Source organism: Oncorhynchus mykiss, chromosome 3 (assembly GCF_057628025.1).
Source record: "Oncorhynchus mykiss isolate SJ-2025 chromosome 3, ASM5762802v1, whole genome shotgun sequence".
Classification (NCBI taxonomy): domain Eukaryota; kingdom Metazoa; phylum Chordata; class Actinopteri; order Salmoniformes; family Salmonidae; genus Oncorhynchus; species Oncorhynchus mykiss.
Window position 1 is genome coordinate 24,576,384 of NC_143024.1, and position 19,923 is coordinate 24,596,306.

At 46.0% G+C, this 19,923-nt stretch overlaps 3 protein-coding genes across 10 annotated transcripts in view; all 3 read left to right on the plus strand.

Annotated features, from left to right (window-relative positions):
* The window catches only part of LOC110503633 (rho guanine nucleotide exchange factor 1), a 68,618-nt gene extending 54,578 nt beyond the window's left edge, over positions 1 to 14,040 (plus strand). For all 5 annotated transcript variants that reach the window (XM_090226085.1, XM_090226093.1, XM_090226080.1 and 2 more), the window contains 13 exons: positions 105 to 184; positions 384 to 624; positions 709 to 809; positions 913 to 987; positions 1,106 to 1,181; positions 3,142 to 3,309; positions 3,811 to 3,898; positions 4,818 to 4,937; positions 5,228 to 5,289; positions 8,745 to 8,891; positions 8,977 to 9,218; positions 9,648 to 9,730; positions 9,982 to 14,040. In XM_090226085.1, the coding sequence (XP_090082211.1) occupies positions 105 to 184; positions 384 to 624; positions 709 to 809; positions 913 to 987; positions 1,106 to 1,181; positions 3,142 to 3,309; positions 3,811 to 3,898; positions 4,818 to 4,937; positions 5,228 to 5,289; positions 8,745 to 8,891; positions 8,977 to 9,218; positions 9,648 to 9,719 (1,472 nt within the window). In that variant the 3' untranslated portion in view covers positions 9,720 to 9,730; positions 9,982 to 14,040. The remainder of the gene's footprint in view (positions 1 to 104; positions 185 to 383; positions 625 to 708; positions 810 to 912; positions 988 to 1,105; positions 1,182 to 3,141; positions 3,310 to 3,810; positions 3,899 to 4,817; positions 4,938 to 5,227; positions 5,290 to 8,744; positions 8,892 to 8,976; positions 9,219 to 9,647; positions 9,731 to 9,981) is intronic.
* A 198-nt stretch (positions 14,041 to 14,238) lies between these two features.
* Positions 14,239 to 17,964, plus strand: cd79a (CD79a molecule, immunoglobulin-associated alpha). Of its 2 annotated transcripts, none has more exons than XM_021591406.3 (5): positions 14,239 to 14,456; positions 15,701 to 16,066; positions 16,837 to 16,952; positions 17,184 to 17,246; positions 17,388 to 17,964. In XM_021591406.3, exons 1-5 carry the CDS (start codon positions 14,417 to 14,419, stop codon positions 17,511 to 17,513), a joined length of 711 nt encoding a protein of 236 aa, XP_021447081.1. In that variant the 5' UTR covers positions 14,239 to 14,416; the 3' UTR covers positions 17,514 to 17,964. The 2 variants fall into 2 exon arrangements, with proteins under 2 accessions (XP_021447081.1, XP_090082236.1); XM_090226110.1 differs by having other exon boundaries at positions 14,274 to 14,456; positions 15,704 to 16,066.
* A 493-nt stretch (positions 17,965 to 18,457) lies between these two features.
* Positions 18,458 to 19,923, plus strand: part of LOC110510088 (hormone-sensitive lipase) — a 43,856-nt gene continuing 42,390 nt past the window's right edge. Inside the window, exon 1 of one of the 3 annotated variants that reach the window (XM_036969524.2) lies at positions 18,458 to 18,751. In XM_036969524.2, the coding sequence (XP_036825419.2) occupies positions 18,664 to 18,751 (88 nt within the window). In that variant the 5' untranslated portion in view covers positions 18,458 to 18,663. The remainder of the gene's footprint in view (positions 18,752 to 19,923) is intronic. The other 2 variants (XM_090226129.1, XM_090226132.1) reach the window with 2 other exon arrangements.

Consider the following 19,923-nt stretch of genomic DNA (forward strand, 5'->3'; position numbering starts at 1 on the left):
CGTAACTGAGTCCCAACCGTAAATTGACCTCAGTCTGACCATAATAACCCAACCATAAGTCTACCCCAGTCCAACCACTGTGTTCCCTGTGTGTTTCTGTGCAGATGCTTTCTACGAGCACCTGAAGAAGCTGCGTCAGCACAATTTCATCGTCAAGGCCATCGGAACCACGTTACTCAATAGGGTAAGGAACAGGTCACCTTCCATCACTCCCCTGTCTATGCCTCTCACCCCCTCTCTCTGTGCCCCTCACCCCATCTCAGCCTAACCCCCTCATCCCATATATGAAGTGGATACTTAGGGAAATGGATCCCTAAAGAAAGCTTTTAATCACTCCCTCTTTCTCTCTCTCACTTTCTCTCTCCCCATCTTTCTCTGTCTAGTTTGGAGGGACGGAGGGTGAGTGGTTTCAGAAGTTGACGTCTAGGTTCTGTAGTCACCAGACGTGGGCCCTGGAACAGCTGAAGATGAGACAGAAGAAAGACCCTCGTTTCAACTCCTTCATACTGGAGGCAGAGAGTAGGCCTCAGTGTCGTAGGCTGCAGCTGAAGGACATCATCCCCACTGAGATGCAGAGGCTCACCAAATACCCCCTACTGCTGGAAAACATTGCCAAGTGCACAGGTCTGTGTGTATCCTTCCCTGTTCTCATTCAGATAAACAGAGAGTGTGTGTGTGTTGTGACATGTGTTGTGTGTATTCCTGTAGAGGACACCTTGGAGAAGGAGAGTATTCAGCAGAGTGCAGAGTGCTGTAGGAAGATCCTCAACCACGTCAACGAGGAGGTCAAACAGATGGAGAACCTGCTGGTGAGACACACACACACACACACACACACACACACACTCAAACTACTACTATTCTTATAAGTGTCTGAGGGAAAGTATCAATGGTTTTTCTCTCTCCCTCCAGACCCTGAAAGACTACCAGCGCAGGCTGGACACCTCAGGACTCAAACCCAGTAACGAGCTGTACCTGGAGTACAAGGTGACTGACAATAGTGAGGGCTTCTTGTAGTGTGGTCCAGTGCTCTTCATGCTATCCTTTCTACAGTTGTCCCGTTCTCTCATTCTTTATCAGTCTCTATTGTTCTCTTCTCTCTCAGTACCTTGACCTGGCCCAGAGAAGGATGATCTATGAGGGGCCTCTGACCTGGAGAGTGACCAAGGAGAAAACCTTAGGTGCACTATCAACTCTACAAACATTAGTTTGTTTTAATGTGTCAACCAATCGTCTGTCTGATTTCATTTTACACAAACCTAAACTTTTGTTATTTTGCTGTTAACTTCCTGCCCCACTCTCCTCCTCTCCTCTCCACCCTGTTCCTGTCCCACTCTCCTCCTCCTCTCCTCTCTACCCTGTTCCTGCCCCACTCTCCTCCTCTCCACTCTGTTCCTGCCCCACTCTCCTCCTCCTCTCCTCTCTACCCTGTTCCTGCCCCACTCTCCTCCTCTCCACTCTGTTCCTGCCCCACTCTCCTCCTCCTCTCCTCTCCACCCTGTTCCTGCCCCACTCTCCTCCTCCTCTCCTCTCCACCCTGTTCCTGCCCCACTCTTCTCCTCCTCTCCTCTCCACCCTGTTCCTGCCCCACTCTCCTCCTCCTCCTCTCCTCTCCACCCTGTTCCTGTCCCACTCTCCCCTCCTCCTCTCCTCCTCCTCTCCTCTCCACCCTGTTCCTGTCCCACTCTCCCCTCCTCCTCTCCTCTCCACCCTGTTCCTGTCCCACTCTCCTCCTCCTCTCCTCTCCACCCTGTTCCTGCCCCACTCTCCTCCTCCGCCTCTCCTCCCCTCCTCTCCACCCTGTTCCTGCCCCACTCTCCTCCTCCTCTCCTCTCCACCCTGTTCCTGCCCCCACTCTCCTCCTCTCCACCCTGTTCCTGCCCCACTCTCCTCCTCCTCTCCTCTTCACCCTGTTCCTGCCCCACTCTCCTCCTCCTCTCCTCCTCTCCTCTCCACCCTGTTCCTGCCCCACTCTCCTCCTCCTCTCCTCCTCTCCTCTCCACCCTGTTCCTGCCCCACTCTCCTCCTCCTCTCCTCTCCACCCTGTTCCTGCCTCACTCTCCTCCTCTCCTCTCCACCGTGTTCCTGTCCCACTCTCCTCCTCCTCTCCTCTTCACCCTGTTCCTGCCCCACTCTCCTCCTCCGCCTCTACTCCTCTCCTCTCCACCCTGTACCTGCCCCACTCTCCTCCTCCTCTCCTCTCCACCCTGTTCCCGCCCCACTCTCCTCCTCCTCCTCTCCTCCCCTCCTCTCCACCCTGTTCCTGCCCCACTCTACTCCTCCTCCTCTCCTCCCCTCCTCTCCACCCTGTTCCTGCCCCACTCTCCTCCTCCTCTCCTCTCCACCCTGTTCCTGCCCCCACTCTCCTCCTCTCCACCCTGTTCCTGTCCCACTCTCCTCCTCCTCTCCTCTCCACCCTGTTCCTGCCCCACTCTCCTCCTCCTCTCCTCCTCTCCTCTCCACCCTGTTCCTGCCCCACTCTCCTCCTCCTCTCCTCCTCTCCTCTCCACCCTGTTCCTGCCCCACTCTCCTCCTCCTCTCCTCTCCACCCTGTTCCTGCCTCACTCTCCTCCTCTCCTCTCCACCGTGTTCCTGTCCCACTCTCCTCCTCCTCTCCTCTTCACCCTGTTCCTGCCCCACTCTCCTCCTCCGCCTCTACTCCTCTCCTCTCCACCCTGTACCTGCCCCACTCTCCTCCTCCTCTCCTCTCCACCCTGTTCCCGCCCCACTCTCCTCCTCCTCCTCTCCTCCCCTCCTCTCCACCCTGTTCCTGCCCCACTCTACTCCTCCTCCTCTCCTCCCCTCCTCTCCACCCTGTTCCTGCCCCACTCTCCTCCTCCTCTCCTCTCCACCCTGTTCCTGCCCCCACTCTCCTCCTCTCCACCCTGTTCCTGTCCCACTCTCCTCCTCCTCTCCTCTCCACCCTGTTCCTGCCCCCACTCTCCTCCTCTCCACCCTGTTCCTGTCCCACTCTCCTCCTCCTCTCCTCTCCACCCTGTTCCTGCCCCACTCTCCTCCTCCTCTCCTCCTCTCCTCTCCACCCTGTTCCTGCCCCACTCTCCTCCTCCTCTCCTCTCCACCCTGTTCCTGCCCCACTCTCCTCCTCCTCTCCTCTCCATCCTGTTCCTGTCCCCCTCTCAGAAGTGCAGTGTGTGTTGCTGGGGGATCTGTTGGTGCTGTTACAGAAGCAGGATGATAAGATGGTGCTGAAGTGTCAGAGTAAGAGTAACATCGCTGTTCAGGAGGGCAAGCAGATGCTCAGCCCTATCATCAAACTAGACTCTGCCTTCCTCCGAGAGGTGGCCACAGGTGAGACACGCACATCTTTAAATACTTAATTTGAATGCACAAATCACATTACAGTCCCGAAGGATTCAAACATTTCAAAGATTCACAGATACATGGACACACGTAGTGTCAAAGCACCTTCTCCACACAGCTAGGCTGTCCATGACAAAGAGCAATGAGCAGTACCTTGCTAGCTGCTTTGCCTTTTTCCCTATGCAGTCCTGCAATCTGATGGCCATGCACTATCAGCTTATTATGTACACGGCCAAAAGCTGTTCAGGCATGACTCAAGAGGCTGGTATTTCAGAAACTTGACAGCACAGGGTCTGGTCCATGTAAGAGTCAAAAGAGCAACCCACTTCCAAAAAGAGCATCTGTCTCCGGCCTCCCCCCACAACAACAACACCTGCCATATTTGGTATTCAAGAAAACACAACATCATCAACATGGAGCCGCACACACACACACACACCTTGCAGGAATATGTCATCTCAATCCCCCTCTCTTCTGTCCCTCTGTCAGACCGTAAGGCTTTCTACGTGATCTTCACCTGGGACAGCGGGGCTCAGATCTACGAACTAGTGGCTCAATCTGTCGGGGAGAGGAGGAAGTGAGTGTGGGAGAGGGAGAGAGAAGGGTTTGGGAAGAAGAGAGGAGAGGAGAGTGTGGGAGAGGGAGAGAAGGGTTTGGGAAGGGGAGAGGAGAGAAGGGTTTGGGAAGGGGAGAGGAGAGGAGAGAAGAGAAGAGGAGAGGAGAGGAGAGGAGAGGAGAGGAGAGAAGGGGAGAGGAGAGGAGAGGAGAGTGTGGGAGAGGGAGAGAAGGGTTTGGGAAGGGGAGAGGAGATGAGAGAAGAGAAGAGGAGAGGAGAGGAGAGGAGAGGAGAGGAGAGGAGAGTGTGGGAGAGGGAGAGAAGGGTTTGGGAAGGGGAGAGGAGAGAGGAGAGGAGAGGAGAGGAGAGGAGAGTGTGGGAGAGGGAGAGAAGGGTTTGGGAAGGGGAGAGGAGAGGAGAGGAGAGAAGAGAAGAGGAGAGGAGAGGAGAGGAGAGGAGAGTGTGGGAGAGGGAGAGAAGGGTTTGGGAAGGGGAGAGGAGAGAAGAGGAGAGGAGAGGAGAGGAGAGGAGAGAAGGGGATTGGGAGGGGAGAGTGAGAAATGAGTGGGGGAGAGTGGTTTGGGAAGGGGATTGGGAGGGGGAGAGGGAGAAGTGAGTGGGGGAGAGGGGGAGAGAAGTGTTTGGGAGGGGAGGCGAGGAGGGGATTGGGAGAGGGAGAAGTGAGTGGGGGAGAGAAGGGTTTGGGAAGGGGATTGGGAGGGGGAGGGGGAGAGGGAGAAGTGAGTGGGGGAGAGAAGTGTTTGGGAGGGGAGGAGGGGATTGGGAGAGGGAGAAGTGAATGGGAGAGAGAATGGGATTGGGAGGGGAGAAGGAGAAGTGAGTGTGGGAGAGGAGAGAGGTTTATGGGGAGGGAGGAGGAAGATATGAAGATAAAGACGAAGCACCAACTGTAGTGGTGATGTGGCTTTGTTGTGTGAAGCTGGACAGATGTGATCAAGATGGCAGTAGATGAGCTGAAGAAGACAGGACCTCCATCTGACCTGAAGAGAGGAAACAGCATCTTACCTGGAGGAGGAGGAAACCCATACAGCCCCACCACGTGAGTCAACACAGCTCTGAGTGTGCACTGTTATAAGCCAGTCCTCTGAGCACTGATCACATTTTAGTCATTTAGCAGACGCTCTTATCCAGAGTGACTTAAAGGAGTTAAGGGTTAATTAGGGTTAAGTGCCTTGCTCAGGGTACATCGACAGATTTTTCACGTAGTCGGCTTGAGGATTTGAACCAGCGACCTTTCGGTTACTGGCCCAGCGCTCTTAACCGCTTGCCTACCTGCCGCTGATCTCATTTCTTTCTCTCCTTCTCTTTCTCGCTTTCTCTTTCTTTCAGGTTTCCTCAACCACCTCTCAGCCCCACTGAAAATGGAGGAGTCTTGTTGAAAAACAGCATTGGTGAGAACAGACAACAAAGCACCTCTTTCAAGCCATTGAGCTTCTAGATGTTGATAATGTTGTTGTTAATGGTGCTATTACTGATGTTTATTTAGTTACTGCCAAGACTGTTACTACCAAGACTGTTACTGTGTTACTACCAAGACTGTTACTGTGTTACTACCAAGACTGTTACCGTGTTACTACCAAGACTGTTACTGTGTTTTTTCTGTTCCTGTGTTACTACCAAGACTGTTACTGTGTTACTATCAAGACTGTTACTGTGTTTTTTTCTGTTCCTGTGTTACTACCAAGACTGTTACTGTGTTACTACCAAGAATGTTACTGTGTTACTACCAAGACTGTTACTGTGTTACTACCAAGACTGTTACTGTGTTACTACCAAGACTGTTACTATGTTTTTTCTGTTCCTGTGTTACTACCAAGACTGTTACTGTGTTACTACCAAGACTTTTACTGTGTTTTTTATGTTCCTGTGTTACTACCAAGACTGTTACTGTGTTACTACCAAGACTGTTACTGTGTTACTACCAAGACTGCTACTGTGTTACTACCAAGACTGTTACTGTGTTTTTTCTGTTCCTGTGTTACTACCAAGACTGTTACTGTGTTACTACCAAGACTGTTACTGTGTTTTTTCTGTTCCTGTGTTACTACCAAGACTGTTACTGTTTTACTTACAAAAACTGTTACTGTGTTACTACCAAGACTGTTACTGTGTTACTACCAATACTGTTACTGTGTTACTACCAAGACTGTTACTGTGTTACAACCAAGACTGTTCCTGTGTTTTTACTGTTACTATGTTACTACCAATACTGTTACTGTGTTACTACCAAGACTGTTACTGTGTTACTACCAAGACTGTTCCTGTGTTACTACCAAGACTGTTACTGTGTTACTACCAAGACTGTTCCTGTGTTTTTATTGTTACTGTGTTACTACCAAGACTCTTCCTGTGTTTTTACTGTTACTGTGTTACTATCAAGACTGTTACTGTGTTATTACTGTTACTGTGTTACTACCAAGACTGTTACTGTGTTACTACCAAGACTGTTACTGTGTTACTACCAAGACTGTTACTGTGTTACTACCAACACTGTTACTGTGTTTTTACTGTTACTGTGTTACTACCAAGACTGTTACTGTGTTACTACCAAGACTGTTACTGGGTTACTACCAAGACTGTTACTGTGTTTTTACTGTTACTGTGTTACTACCAAGACTGTTACTGTGTTTTTTACTGTTACTGTGTTACTACCAAGACTGTTGCTGTGTTACTACCAAGACTGTTACTGTGTTACTACCAATACCGTTACTGTGTTTTTTTACTGTTACTGTGTTACTACCAAGACGGTTACTGTGTTACTACCAAGACTGTTACTGTGTTACTACCAAGACTGTTCCTGTATTTTTACTGTTACTGTGTTATTACCAAGACTGTTACTGTGTTTTTACTGTTACTGTATTACTACCAAGACTGTTCCTGTATTTGTACTGTTACTGTGTTACTACCAAGACTGTCCCTGTGTTTTTGCTGTTACTGCATTACTACTAAGACTGTTACTGTGTTACTACCAAGACTGTTACTGTGTTACTACCAAGACTGTTACTGTGTTTTTACTGTTACTGTGCTACTACCAAGACTGTTACTGTGTTTTTACTGTTACTGTATTACTACCAAGACTGTTCCTGTATTTTTACTGTTACTGTGTTACTACCAAGACTGTTCCTGTGTTTTTACTGTTACTGTGTTACTACCAAGACTGTTCCTGTGTTACTACCAAGACTGTTCCTGTGTTACTACCAAGACTGTTCCTGTGTTACTACCAAGACTGTTACTGTGTTACTACCAAGACTGTTACTGTGTTTTTACTGTTACTGTGTTACTACCAAGACTGTTCCTGTGTTTTTACTGTTACTGTGTTACTACCAAGACTGTTCCTGTGTTTTTACTGTTACTGTGTTACTACCAAGACTGTTCCTGTGTTACTACCAAGACTGTTCCTGTGTTACTACAAAGACTTTTACTGTGTTACTACCAAGAATGTTCCTGTGTTTTTACTGTTACTGTGCTCCTACCAAGACTGTTACTGCATTACTACCAAGACTGTTCCTGTGTTACTACCAAGACTGTTCCTGTGTTACTACCAAGACTGTTCCTATGTTACTACTAAGACTGTTCCTATGTTACTACCAAGACTGTTCCTATGTTACTACCAAGACTGTTACTGTGTTACTACCAAGACTGTTCCTATGTTACTACCAAGACTGTTACTGTGTTACTACCAAGACTGTTACTGTGTTACTACCAAGACTGTTACTGTGTTACTACCAAGACTGTTACTGTGTTACTACCAAGACTGTTACTGTGTTACTACCAAGACTGTTACTGTGTTACTACCAAGACTGTTCCTATGTTACTACCAAGACTGTTCCTATGTTACTACCAAGACTGTTACTGTGTTACTACCAAGACTGTTCCTGTGTTACTACCAAGACTGTTACTGTGTTTTTACTGCTACTGTGTTACTACCAAGACTGTTCCTATGTTACTACCAAGACTGTTCCTATGTTACTACCAAGACTGTTTCTGTGTTACTACCAAGACTGTTACTGTGTTTTTACTGTTCCTATGTTTCTACCAAGACTGTTCCTGTGTTACTACCAAGACTGTTCCTGTGTTACTACCAAGACTGTTCCTATGTTACTACCAAGACTGTTCCTGTGTTACTACCAAGACTGTTCCTATGTTACTACTAAGACTGTTCCTATGTTACTACCAAGACTGTTCCTATGTTACTACCAAGACTGTTACTGTGTTACTACCAAGACTGTTCCTGTGTTACTACCAATACTGTTCCTGTGTTACTACCAAGACTGTTCCTATGTTACTACTAAGACTGTTCCTATGTTACTACCAAGACTGTTCCTATGTTACTACCAAGACTGTTCCTATGTTACTACCAAGACTGTTACTGTGTTACTACCAAGACTGTTACTGTGTTACTACCAAGACTGTTCCTGTGTTACTACCAAGACTGTTCCTATGTTACTACTAAGACTGTTCCTATGTTACTACCAAGACTGTTCCTATGTTACTACCAAGACTGTTCCTGTGTTACTACCAATACTGTTCCTGTGTTACTACCAAGACTGTTCCTATGTTACTACTAAGACTGTTCCTATGTTACTACCAAGACTGTTCCTATGTTACTACCAAGACTGTTCCTATGTTACTACCGAGACTGTTACTGTGTTACTACCAAGACTGTTCCTGTGTTACTACCAAGACTGTTCCTGTGTTACTACCAAGACTGTTACTGTGTTTTTACTGCTACTGTGTTACTACCAAGACTGTTACTGTGTTTTTACTGCTACTGTGTTACTACCAAGACTGTTCCTGTGTTTTTACTGTTACTGTGTTACTACCATGACTGTTCCTGTGTCTATAGAACGAGATAAGGACATCCTGACGGATGAGATGAAGTCTGTGGACTCTCATCATTCTCTGATTGATTACCTCTCGGACAAAGGCTTCGACTTGATTGGCCACAGCAACAGTGATCAGGTGAAAGTGGCCAATAGCGCGTTAAACGAAGGTGAGTGGGTTTATTTGATTGGTCCAAACGGTTACCATTTTCACTGATGTTCCTATTACTGTTATGTTCCTGTCTCCTGCCACAGTCATGTCCCTCAAGAGGCTATTGGTTGGCAGCATCAGCCTATCAGACAACTCACAGCCTGATGAGGAGAATGGAAGGGAGGAGCCAGAGAGGCAGGACCAAGGACTACAAGGGGAGGAGGGTGGAGGGATGAAGATAGAGGAGGAGGGAGGGATCAGTGCTCCTCTGGTTCTGTCCCAGGAGAGGATGGAGGAGGTGTGCCGGAAACTGCAGAGTCTGGAGGTACAGCTGAAGAGACTGCAGGTGAGAAAGGAAGGAAGGAAGGAAGGAAGGAAGGAAGGAAGGAAGGAAGGAAGGAAGGAAGGAAGGAAGGAAGGGAGGGAGGGAGGGAGGGAGTTGTCGAGGATTGAGTAATGGGGTTGCAAAGGATGACTGAAGCATAAAAGGAGTGAGCCAAGGAGGACAGATGGGGACAAACAGCAGCATAGAAGAGAAAGATAGAGAAAATCACTTCACCAGGGCTTGTGCTGCTCTGCTGCTATTGTCACTGAAATGGCTATGTGAAATTGGAGTTCTGGGACAATGGCCTTTGTCTGCAGCTAGCTGTGTGATGTCACAAGAGCACCCACAAAAGGGAAAGAAGATTATGAAAGGAAGGGATGGCGGAGACGGAGGGGTGAAGTGTGTGTGTGTGATTCAGCATTTAACTGTGTATTGATCTTGCTCCATCAGAGTGTTGAGGAGGAGCACCACCGGCTGCAGAAGGCCCTGTCTAAGTTCTCCCTGGAGGGGGGAAACTTCTAGTGGGACACCAGGTGAACCTTCATATACAACCCTTTATACTGTTGTCATGGGAGGAGTTTTTCTTTACCGCTGATACAGGGTCAGATCTTGTATTATCTCTCTAGTTAAGATAAGGGTTGGGGTTAGAGTAATATACGATTTTAGGTCAACTACCTCTGGCTCTGCAATGCCATGGGTATTAATACTAGAATTGTGTCAAGGATATGTTGTCTAATCTCACCAACTCTTTCCTTTAACCTTGTCATCTCTTGGTCTTCCTCAGATCACTGTAAGTGCTGGATTGGAGTGCTCGAGTTGCTTTTGGAGGATTGATGAATGCGTCCTGGAATTTCCTATTTACTAAACACTCTGTGCTCCACTGCCATGCCTGAGCCCTTGTTAAAGATTTCCAGGGGATCACAGCCAACCGTGAGGCCCTTGCAAGGCGGAGGAGCACGGCTTTACGCAAAGTAGTTGAGTAATGCAATGTGGGAGGGGTGTGTTTGAGGTGTGTGTGTTTTTGCGTGTTTGTGAACATGCTAGTATATGCAAGTGAGTGAGCGTGTGAGAGAGGGGAGTTTTGCAAACAGGTGCCAAAGATTGGAGCAGTAGTTTGCTGTGAGAGAGATGCTGCCTGGGCTTATTGATTGTGAGCTTCTGCAACACAAACACACACACACACAACATATACTTCCCCCAGTGCATGTTCAGTAAATATATCTATCATTGCCAACTGTAGGGGTTTGGACTGTATAATAAACCCCCATGTATGCATGTAGAGAGAGATACTAGTGTCAGCCCTATAGGGGGCGATGTAGTGCTGTAGAACAAGACAGGAACATGCTCAGAGTTGTGAAATTCTGGTAACTTTTCCAAAATTCACAGGTTTTCCCCAAATCCTGGTTGGAAGATTCCTGGATTCAGGAGGGAATAAGGAGGAATTCTGGGAGTCGTTCAACCGGAGATTTCTGAAAAACCTGGGATTTTTTGGGAAACTTTCCAAACTTAGACATTTTACTGAACATTTAGTAGGCCCCTATATCCAGTACATGCCAAAGTACAGTAGAGATGCACCTTTAAGTTAGTATAATCCAATTCAAGTGACCAACCACACTGAATTCCCAACATTGAATTTGCAAATATTTATTACTATTATTATAATGATTTTATCCAAAGCGACTTAGTCATGCAGGCATACATTTTTACATTTTACCCCAATTGTTGAGAAGGTCTGCGCGTGTGTTTGTGTTGTAGAAGCAAAATGGCCTTCTGGAGTTACTGTAATAGAGTCCTATTAGACCTGTAATTATGGCCCAAACATTCATCCAGTAGTATTTGAATTGATCATGTTGTTAGGGATATAGATGGTGTGTGTACCGCTTTTGACTTCAGCCACCTCTCCTTTGGACCCTGCTACTGTGCTGGGCCGGGCGATAGAGGGATGGACAGATACACAGAGATGGGATGTAGATTAGAGATGGAGGGATACAGTGAGGAGGAGAGGAGGCAGAAGGGTTATTCCTTGGAAGACCAACTTGATTAGCAGCGTATTAGATGGTGATGGAGGTAGATGTAGAGAGAAGACTTGAAGTTCAGTGTTCAATGTGCTGTGGAATCAGTTATAGAGGCGTCCCGAGTGGTGCAGTGGTCTAAGGCAGTGCTAGCTGTGCCACTAGAGATTCTGGGTTTGAGTCCAGGTTCTGTCGCAGCCGGCAGCAACAGGGAGACCCATGGGGCGACGCACAATTGGCCCAGCGTCGTTCGGGTTAGGAGAGGGTTTGGCTGGCATCGATGTCCTTGTCCCATCACGCACTAGCGTCTCCTGTTGCGGGCTGGGCGCAATGCTCGCTGACACGGTCGTCGGGTGTACAGTGTTTCCTCCGACGCATTGGTGCGGCTGGCTTCTGGGTTAAATAGGCATTGTGTCAAGAAGCAGTGTGCCTTGGCTGGGTTGTGTTTCGGAGGATGCACGGCTCTCGACCTTCACCTCTCCCGAGTCCATACGGGATTTGCAGCGATGAGACAAGATTGTAACTACCAATTGGATACCATGAAATTGGGGAGAAAAATAGGTTTTTAAAAAATCTATATAATAAAATAAAGAATCGGTTATAGACAATCAGTCAGACCCATACATGCTCTGATACTCACATTGCGTGGGAGCCCAGTGCAGTAACAATGGTCACACAGGAGAACGGTCATCACGTGTGTGATGTGACTGGAGTCGACTTCCTGACTATAGGGCTAGTAGCTTCTCCGTAAAGAAAGGAGGGAGACACACAGTATTATATGCTGTATGATAAGTTTTTCGTCCGATACAAAGGTTATATTCTTTAATGGTGGCAATACCATTTTTGTGCATATTTTTCTTCAGGAGTTGATTGTAATTATTGTTATTATTTTGATGATTTAGAGTAGTGGCATTGAACTGTGGACTGGGAAACGGGACCAAAGAGAGACCCATGTACCTGTAGATCCTCATATGAGCTGTTTATACTGTCCCACTGCTTATTACTATAGGAGAAAGTCACTTCATGCTGATTGGAGAGGGATGCCTACAGTAAGCAGCCGTGGCTCTCTGCTTCTCCTGCATCCAAACTCCAGCGTCACATGTAGAGAAAACAACACAGTGGGTAGAAACATAGAGGGCCTGTGTTGAGGGAGATAATGATATCTAAGCTTGTATGAAGACTGTATTGTGATACATCCATCCATGCTGCTGCCCCAGACTAATGAACAGGATTTAACTGGACACTTCACAATCACACTGCCGTTCAAATCCTCTCTTCATTGCGACCATGTGTGAGCAGGGCTGCACTGTGTTGTTATAGACATGACTCACCTAGCGTCACTTTGATATTGACTGGACCACGTTTAGGGACAGCATGGGGTGGCGGTACAGTACAGTAAGATACAGAAGGATACTGAGATGAGACCCATCATTACTGATTTAAGCTACTGTTTCTATAGACCACTTCTGGAATGAAGAGAAGCGGGTCTGGGGAGTTCGGATGCAGGAATTGCAGGCGCGACTTGTCGTCACTCTCTCCAGTGTTGGAATGACAGTTATCTTTCACGATCACTTTTGAATTATGCATTCTCGTTGTGGCCATAGCAACCATTCCCTTACACCCTCCCCCAAATATGTAATTATGCAAATGTTATTGATAGTTACTCTAAGAAGCAGAGGGCGTAGTTACAAGTTGTGTTGAAAGTTCATTGCCTTTTTTTCTTTCACCCCCCACCCCTTTATTTTCTCGTGTTCCCCTCTCCATCACCAAGTCCACAATAATAGTCTCCATCTCTCCTTCATCCTGTCTTCCTTCTAGAAGTCGTAGAAATGTAGTCCTTACTTCCTTACTACTCTCATCATTTTATTTTTGTTTCATTTGCTTAAATGGGTCGGGAGGTTTTGTTTTTGGTGATGGTTTGTTGAGAGGAACATATGTAATTATGTACTATGCATTTGGCAACAATGGGAGAAAGAGGAAGAGACTTGGATAGCTTTTGTTTGCTCAGAGACCCCATATGTGAGACAACTCACTTGTATTATACAATACTAGATGGCAACAAGATGAGGTTAAAGAGATTATCTCTAACTTGGGCTTTTTCACCATTGAAGCACAGTAATGAGCAGGTTAAATCCTGTTATACCAGCTTAGGTTAATACCTCCACCGCCACTGTAGTCTCAAGACTACTTGGCAAACGTGTGCTTACAAACCTCTCTCTCTTTCTCTCTCTTTCTTCCCTTTGCTTCCCCTCATGTATCCTATTTACAAATACATAGTGGTCTAGTTTTATATATAGAAGGGTGCCTTGTTCTGACGATCAAGCTTTTTCCCAAAGGGCTCTTTAGTAAACAAACACTGTTGGTTGGGGAGATGTTTGGCTGTTAAGGTAGAAGAACCATGAAATGAACGTAGAAAGAGTTGGGTGACCAACATCAAGTCTCCTGTTTAATGTACAATTACAGTGAAATGCCTTTCTTGCAATCTCTAAAGCAACATGCATTCTAGGTCTGGCCTGGAGGTTTTCCTAGTCAGGTCACATGGTCCGGAAACCCCCCTGGCCTTACTTCTAGGTAATCCAAGGTTTCAGATAGGTGGTTTGTGGGGGATTGACTGTAGGGTGGCTGTGTAAGTCCTGCAGTGTCCCCTGTAACTATGCTATCTCAGGGGTATGTATGTTACAAAGTGTATTGTGTGTGTTCACCTCAGCGACCACAAGGTTTGACCAGCGCCATGTTTGCTCCAGCTAGCCAGCGCTTTGAATAGAATAGGGTCTGGTCTGTCGCACATGCATCCGCCACATGTATATCTATAAACAAATGAATATGCAAGATCTATACTGTGTATTTTGGCTTTGATTTCATTGTGTAAGAGTTTTTAATTGTATACTTCAGAAGAAATGAGGTACGTTTTTTTTTATTGTAATTTTTATTTTTATTTTTTAATAAATGGGGGTAGAAAAAAACAACATTTTTTTGTTCTTTTACTGTTTTGAGTTCAAGAACACTGCAGTCACTCAAGCATATATCCTGACACCGAGAGACCAACAAAAGAGGAAGGAAGGTTTATTCACAAGACAACTGGGTAGAAGTGTATAGCTGTGTTGAAAGGCACAACACTCAAAATAACATTGGACCAAAATACTTTTCTATAAAAGGCCTTTTATTTTCTGCAACGGCTGGCAACCAATATAAAACACAGTGAAGAAGATGGTGGCCGTGACATTCTTGTTCCTCTGCTTCTGGGCTGGTGAGTAAGGGGCTGCTAGGATATGCTGATAAACAATGCTGGGTAGTTAGTCTTTTAGTGCATATTCACCTTTATTTGAGAAGTTACATTACAGGTGGAGGATGAAGATGAGACCGAAGTGTAAATCTATGCCATTTGAGTGAATTAATATGAATAGGTTCAACATCCTTTAAACCATGCATTGCAACATTTAAAACAATTTTCCCCCATTTTAACCCTTGGATCATGAGATTATTTAGCTGTGAGGAATGTATCTGTTCTGCTCTAATGAACCGTATCTCCAACCAGAGCAGATGGTTGTGCAATCAAATCACATTTTATTTGTCACATGCACGGACTACAACAATGAAATGCTTACCGAAAGAAAAATAAGAAATAAAAGTAACAAATAATTCAAGAGCAGCAGTAAAATAACAATAGTGAGGGTATTTACAGGGGGTACCGGTACAGAGTGGGGGGGGGGGGGGGGGCAATGCAATAGTTTGGGTAGCCATTTGATTAGATGTTCAGTAGTCTTATGACTTGGGGGTAGAAGCTGTCTAGAAGCCTCTTGGACCTAGACTTGCTCCAATACTGCTTGCTTGAGTTGCGGTAGCAGAGAGAACAGTCTATGACTAGGGTGGCTGGAGTCTTTGACAATTTTTAGGGCCTTTCTCTGACACCACCTGGTATATAATGGCCCCAGTGATGTACTGGGCCGTACACACTACACTGTAGTGCCTTGCAGTCGGAGGCCGAGCAGTTACCATACCAGGCAGTGATGGAACCAGGCAGTGATGCTCTCGATGGTGCAGCTGTAGAACCTTTTTGAGGATCTGAGGAGCCATGCCAAATCTTTTCAGTCTCCTGAGGGGAAATAGGTTTTGTCGTGCCCTCTTCACAACTGTCTTGGTGTGCTAGGACCATGTTAGTTTGTTGGTGGACACCAAGGAACTTGAAGCTCTCAACCTGCTCCGATACAGCCCCCATCGATGAGAATGTGGGTGTGCTCGGTACTCCTTTTCCTGTAGTCCACAATCATCACACACTAGAATCTATACCAAACACTTATAACTCTAAATAGCAAGAGATGTTAAGAGACATAATATTACAGCACTCTGGATTGTGTGGAGTTTTTAGTCTCCAGTTTCTTTTTATCATCAGTGTCTTGGGCCAATAGCTGGACAGATATGCTGTCAATAACTGACCTTTGATCAGTGTCTTATGGGTCAACCTCATCCTACTCCTGCTGCTCTGCCTTCTAGTAGGTGTCCACGGTGACCTCAGCCGTATCCAGGTTACTCTGGAGCCAGACAGGCCCTCTCTGAGGGTGCAGCTCTCTCACACCGCCCACCTGCGCTGCTGCTACTCAGCCACAAGGGGAGCCGTGGAAACCACCTGGTTCATCAGCATCCAGACGGTCAACGGCACGTCCGCCCCGCAGGGAGTGGACCGGAGAGACAACCATGTGACAGTGGATGGGGGGAACCTGACTGCGGCAGGGGTCATGTGTCACACACTCATCCTGAGGGAGGCCCGTCTGAACGACTCAGGGTTGTACCAGTGTTTTCTAAACCACAGCGCCCTGCGGCCCTCTGTATACACCCACGGCACCTTCCTGCAGGTCTACAGTGAGTGTGTGTGTGTGTGTGTGTGTGTGTGTGTGTGTGAAGCCCTCACAGTAAGCACCCATGTCACCTTCCTTCAGGTCTTGTGTGTGTAACCCTCAAAAGCTTTAGTCTGGTCTGTACTTTGTTGTACAGTATTTATATTATGTGTGTGTCTGTGTATGTACATGTGGGTGTCTGGGTGGTGGGGTCAAACCAGCTAAGCAATTCAGAATGCTTTGTAATCCACAAATCCAGTTAACCACTGCCCAGTCCAGTAGAATTCACCATGAATGGCAGTATCTGTTCCCTGTGGATCACAGTAAATCATCTGTGATGGTCTCATTACAACCTGCTAACCTAAAAGTTGGGTCCCGGTAGTGCACACAGATCAGACCAGATTGCAATCCACCTAAAGCACCCAGACTTAAGCCACCAGTGAATGGCTACATTGTGTAGTAATCCCTCTGATTTAATTCAAATTACCAATGTTCAAATGTTAAAGAAATGCTTTGTTTATAGGTTTTCCTGGGAAATTGTGTGACATACGGAGCATTGTTTTTTTTTAAATAATTGCACCGCTAAACATACACTGGCTGTTTTGTATAATTTCAAAATTTCAAACTATTCTCCTCTGTCTTGCTGCAATCTGATGCATGGTACCCTGCCCCCCCCCCCCCACACACACATACTAGCTCTCTTTCATTCACATCTAGCCTGCATCTCTCCCATGAAAGAGCAGCAGGTGAGTTCTACTCTGATGATCTTTATACGACCCCTCTCTCCTTGCTCAGGGCCGATGGTGAAGATTCTGGACATCAGTGAAAGCACCAAGAACAGCATCCTGACTGCTGAGGGAATGTTACTGATGGTGGCAGTGCTTCTGCATGGTACCATGATGCTCCGTAAGGTCAGAGAGCCAAGCAGGCCACCTTTCCTACTGCTGATGCTAGGCTACTAGATCTAATATTCCTAATTTGCTCTCATTCCAATAGTGAATTTTGTCATTTGAAAACTGCTTTAACCAAAAGGACTAGTATGTATGGTAATCTTACTGTATGACGACAATGGGGTTTTTCACACCATTGGCCAAGAGATTTACGATATATTATGATGTCATCCACTTCCTCTCCTTTTCAAGATGAAGAAACTCAATCAACTGAAGAAAAAAAGGGTCAAAGAGGAAGAGGAGAATATCTATGAGGTGGGACTTGAATCAGATCCTCTCTCTGTCTTTCTGTCATAGTCACTGTTTTCACCATTCTTCATTCAATCAAACAAGTTCTAGAAGAAGGGAAGAGGAAGTCAACCTATCATAACCTCCCTTACCTCAATCCATATCCAGGGTCTAAATCTGGAGGAATGCTGCTCCACATATGATCAGATCCAGCGCTCTCTGGTGCAGGGCCCCTACCAAGATGTGGGAAACATGATTATGGAGGAGGAGGAAATCCAACTGGAGAAGCCTTGAATGAGAGGGGGGAGGAAGAGAGGGTGGGAGAAGAGTAATTTGATAGAACAGAGTTGTGGTGAGGGTTTTGATATGAATTTTCTTAAAAACTGTCCCCCCCCTTACACACACACACACACACACACACACACACACACACACACACACACACGTATGTTTGAATTTATAGAGTTGACCTGCGTTTTCCTTGCAGCCTTTGCCTATATTTGAATATAATTTCTTAGTGGACCAAAAAGACAGTAACCTACAATGTCAGAGGGAATTTGCTTTCAATTTAGCCTTTCATTACAAATGCCAATAGCTAAACACTTTATATTCATAAAATATATTTTTTTCTGCATGTTTGTATTTTCTATGCTTTTGTGTATGCATTGGCCAAATGTTTTTTTTCCCTCCAATCTCCATAATTCAAGGCCTGAATTGTGCTTAGTAAATAAAATTATAAAACTGATTGCCTTATGCTTTCATGTTTACATATTTAGCATTTTAGCTTCATGAAATGTATGTATTTGTCATATGTCCCTCGCACCCATACCGATGTGACTCGCTTGATGGAGTCTAGGAAGCGTTATCCCATTTCTGACACAATTGTGGGGTAGCACAACTGTGACTTGAATCTGGATCCTTGTCAACCTTACCATTCTTACCATTACACCAAGAGGCTCGTGATAGGCCTCTAGCACAGGAGGTTGGTGGCAACTTAATTGGGGAGGACGAGCTTGTGGGAATGGCTGGAGCGGAATCAGTGGAATGGTATCATATACATTAAACACATGGTTTGATGCCATTCCATTTGCTCCATTCCAACCGTTATTATGAGCCGTCCTCCCCTCAGCAGCCACCACTGACGATGTTGTAGCTTGTAGATCAGCTATTAAACCGTATATACATTAAGGTTTACCTCCCTGTGATGGGAAGCCTACTGACAGACGGTACTGTACTTTGTTTACCACAGATGATTATCTGGGGAAAGCTTTCGGACACTGCAACGCAGCAAAGAGGGGTGGCGTTTGTCGAACTGGAGCACGTCAATAGGCTCAAGGAATGCATTACCAGCGCTGACTGGCTGCAGTTTTGTTTGTGGGTGTGGCTATTTTTTACAGGTATGACTAGAATATTTGAGGAGGCGCTGCGGAAATAGTGGGCGAAGATGGCGTCGGGAAAGAAGGGAGGAAACAGCAGCCTCGAAAAAGGTTTGAATGGAAGACGTTCGTCAAAACATAAAGAGGGGCCAATAGGTACGTTATTTACAGCAGTTAGACGTTGGACCATTCGCGTTAGTGGTTTTTGATAATGACAGTTAAATTAGGTTGCAAACCCCAACTCTTGCCTCTCTTCTAGCTAGCTAACTAGGATGCTAACGTTAGCCAGAAATATTTAAGCCGCGGAAAGTGACAACAGTCTTAACATGTAACGTTAGCATTACGTTTTCTGGCAACTTGCATTGTGTGATATGAGGTTTGCATTAAAATAGTTCCCAGTGTTTCGAAGCTAAACTTAGTCACTAACGTCAGCTAGGTTGAAACTTTCACAACTCGTTTATTTCATAATGTAGGTATTGTAACGCGCAGTCTCGCTACAAAATACCAATGCAATTACTTGGAAATTGTAACTGTTTCGCGCGAGTAATTGACTGTAACGTTAGATACAATGTACATTATAACTAATCGAAACCTCGAGTCACTTGTTATATCGAGACGGCAGGTAGCCTAGTGGTTATGTATATATTTTTTAGTCCCAACTCATGTAGGCTGACGATGACAACGGTCCACCTGATCAGGTTGTCAAATCAGATAACACAGCAGGGTTTGTGGGCTCAGGGATTAACGTGTTTGTGTGTGGAGTGGTGAGGGACGTTGAGAAGCTGCACAATGCAACAGCAGCATCATATTCTTCAGACCGTGTTGCCATCAGTTTACATTTGGAACCGTGTACTCAACAATGTGACACATGGGCAGCCTTTGGAAAAGAACATGCTTGAGGGGGTGTGCATTACATGGTCAGGGATATGCCATTCAGTCAGACAGTTCTCCCACTAGCAGGCTTCTTTACTAGTTTTTAATTACATGATCACTCTATTTACAAACAACTGGATTAAATATGTCTAAGAGCCTTTCACAATAGTCTCTCACAAACAAACTATTTATCTGTAGGTATTTAGTAATGAGATGAACAAACATGATATTATCTTCAGCAAATCTGCCTCTTGGATGAAAACTGGCACTAGACTGTTATTGTGGAGCAGAGACCTGTTATCGCTAGCTGTAAGCACCTTTTGAGTGATTCCAGAGCATGCGTGAATAGGCAGATGCATTCTGCAGGGGCAGGATTTCCTCCTCATACATTTGAATTCCAACAATACCTGTGGATTGGATTGCCACAACATTAACCATACGTTTAGCCTATCTAT

What these genes read in the sequence shown, in the direction of transcription:
- cd79a (XM_021591406.3), top strand. Translation starts at nt 14,417, where the DNA reads ATGGTGGCCGTGACATTCTTGTTCCTCTGCTTCTGGGCTG. An exon ending in CACCTTCCTGCAGGTCTACA is followed by an intron (nt 16,067 to 16,836) that starts GTGAGTGTGTGT and finishes CTCCTTGCTCAG; the next exon opens with GGCCGATGGTGAAGATTCTG. An exon ending in AAGAGGAGAATATCTATGAG is followed by an intron (nt 17,247 to 17,387) that starts GTGGGACTTGAA and finishes ATCCATATCCAG; the next exon opens with GGTCTAAATCTGGAGGAATG.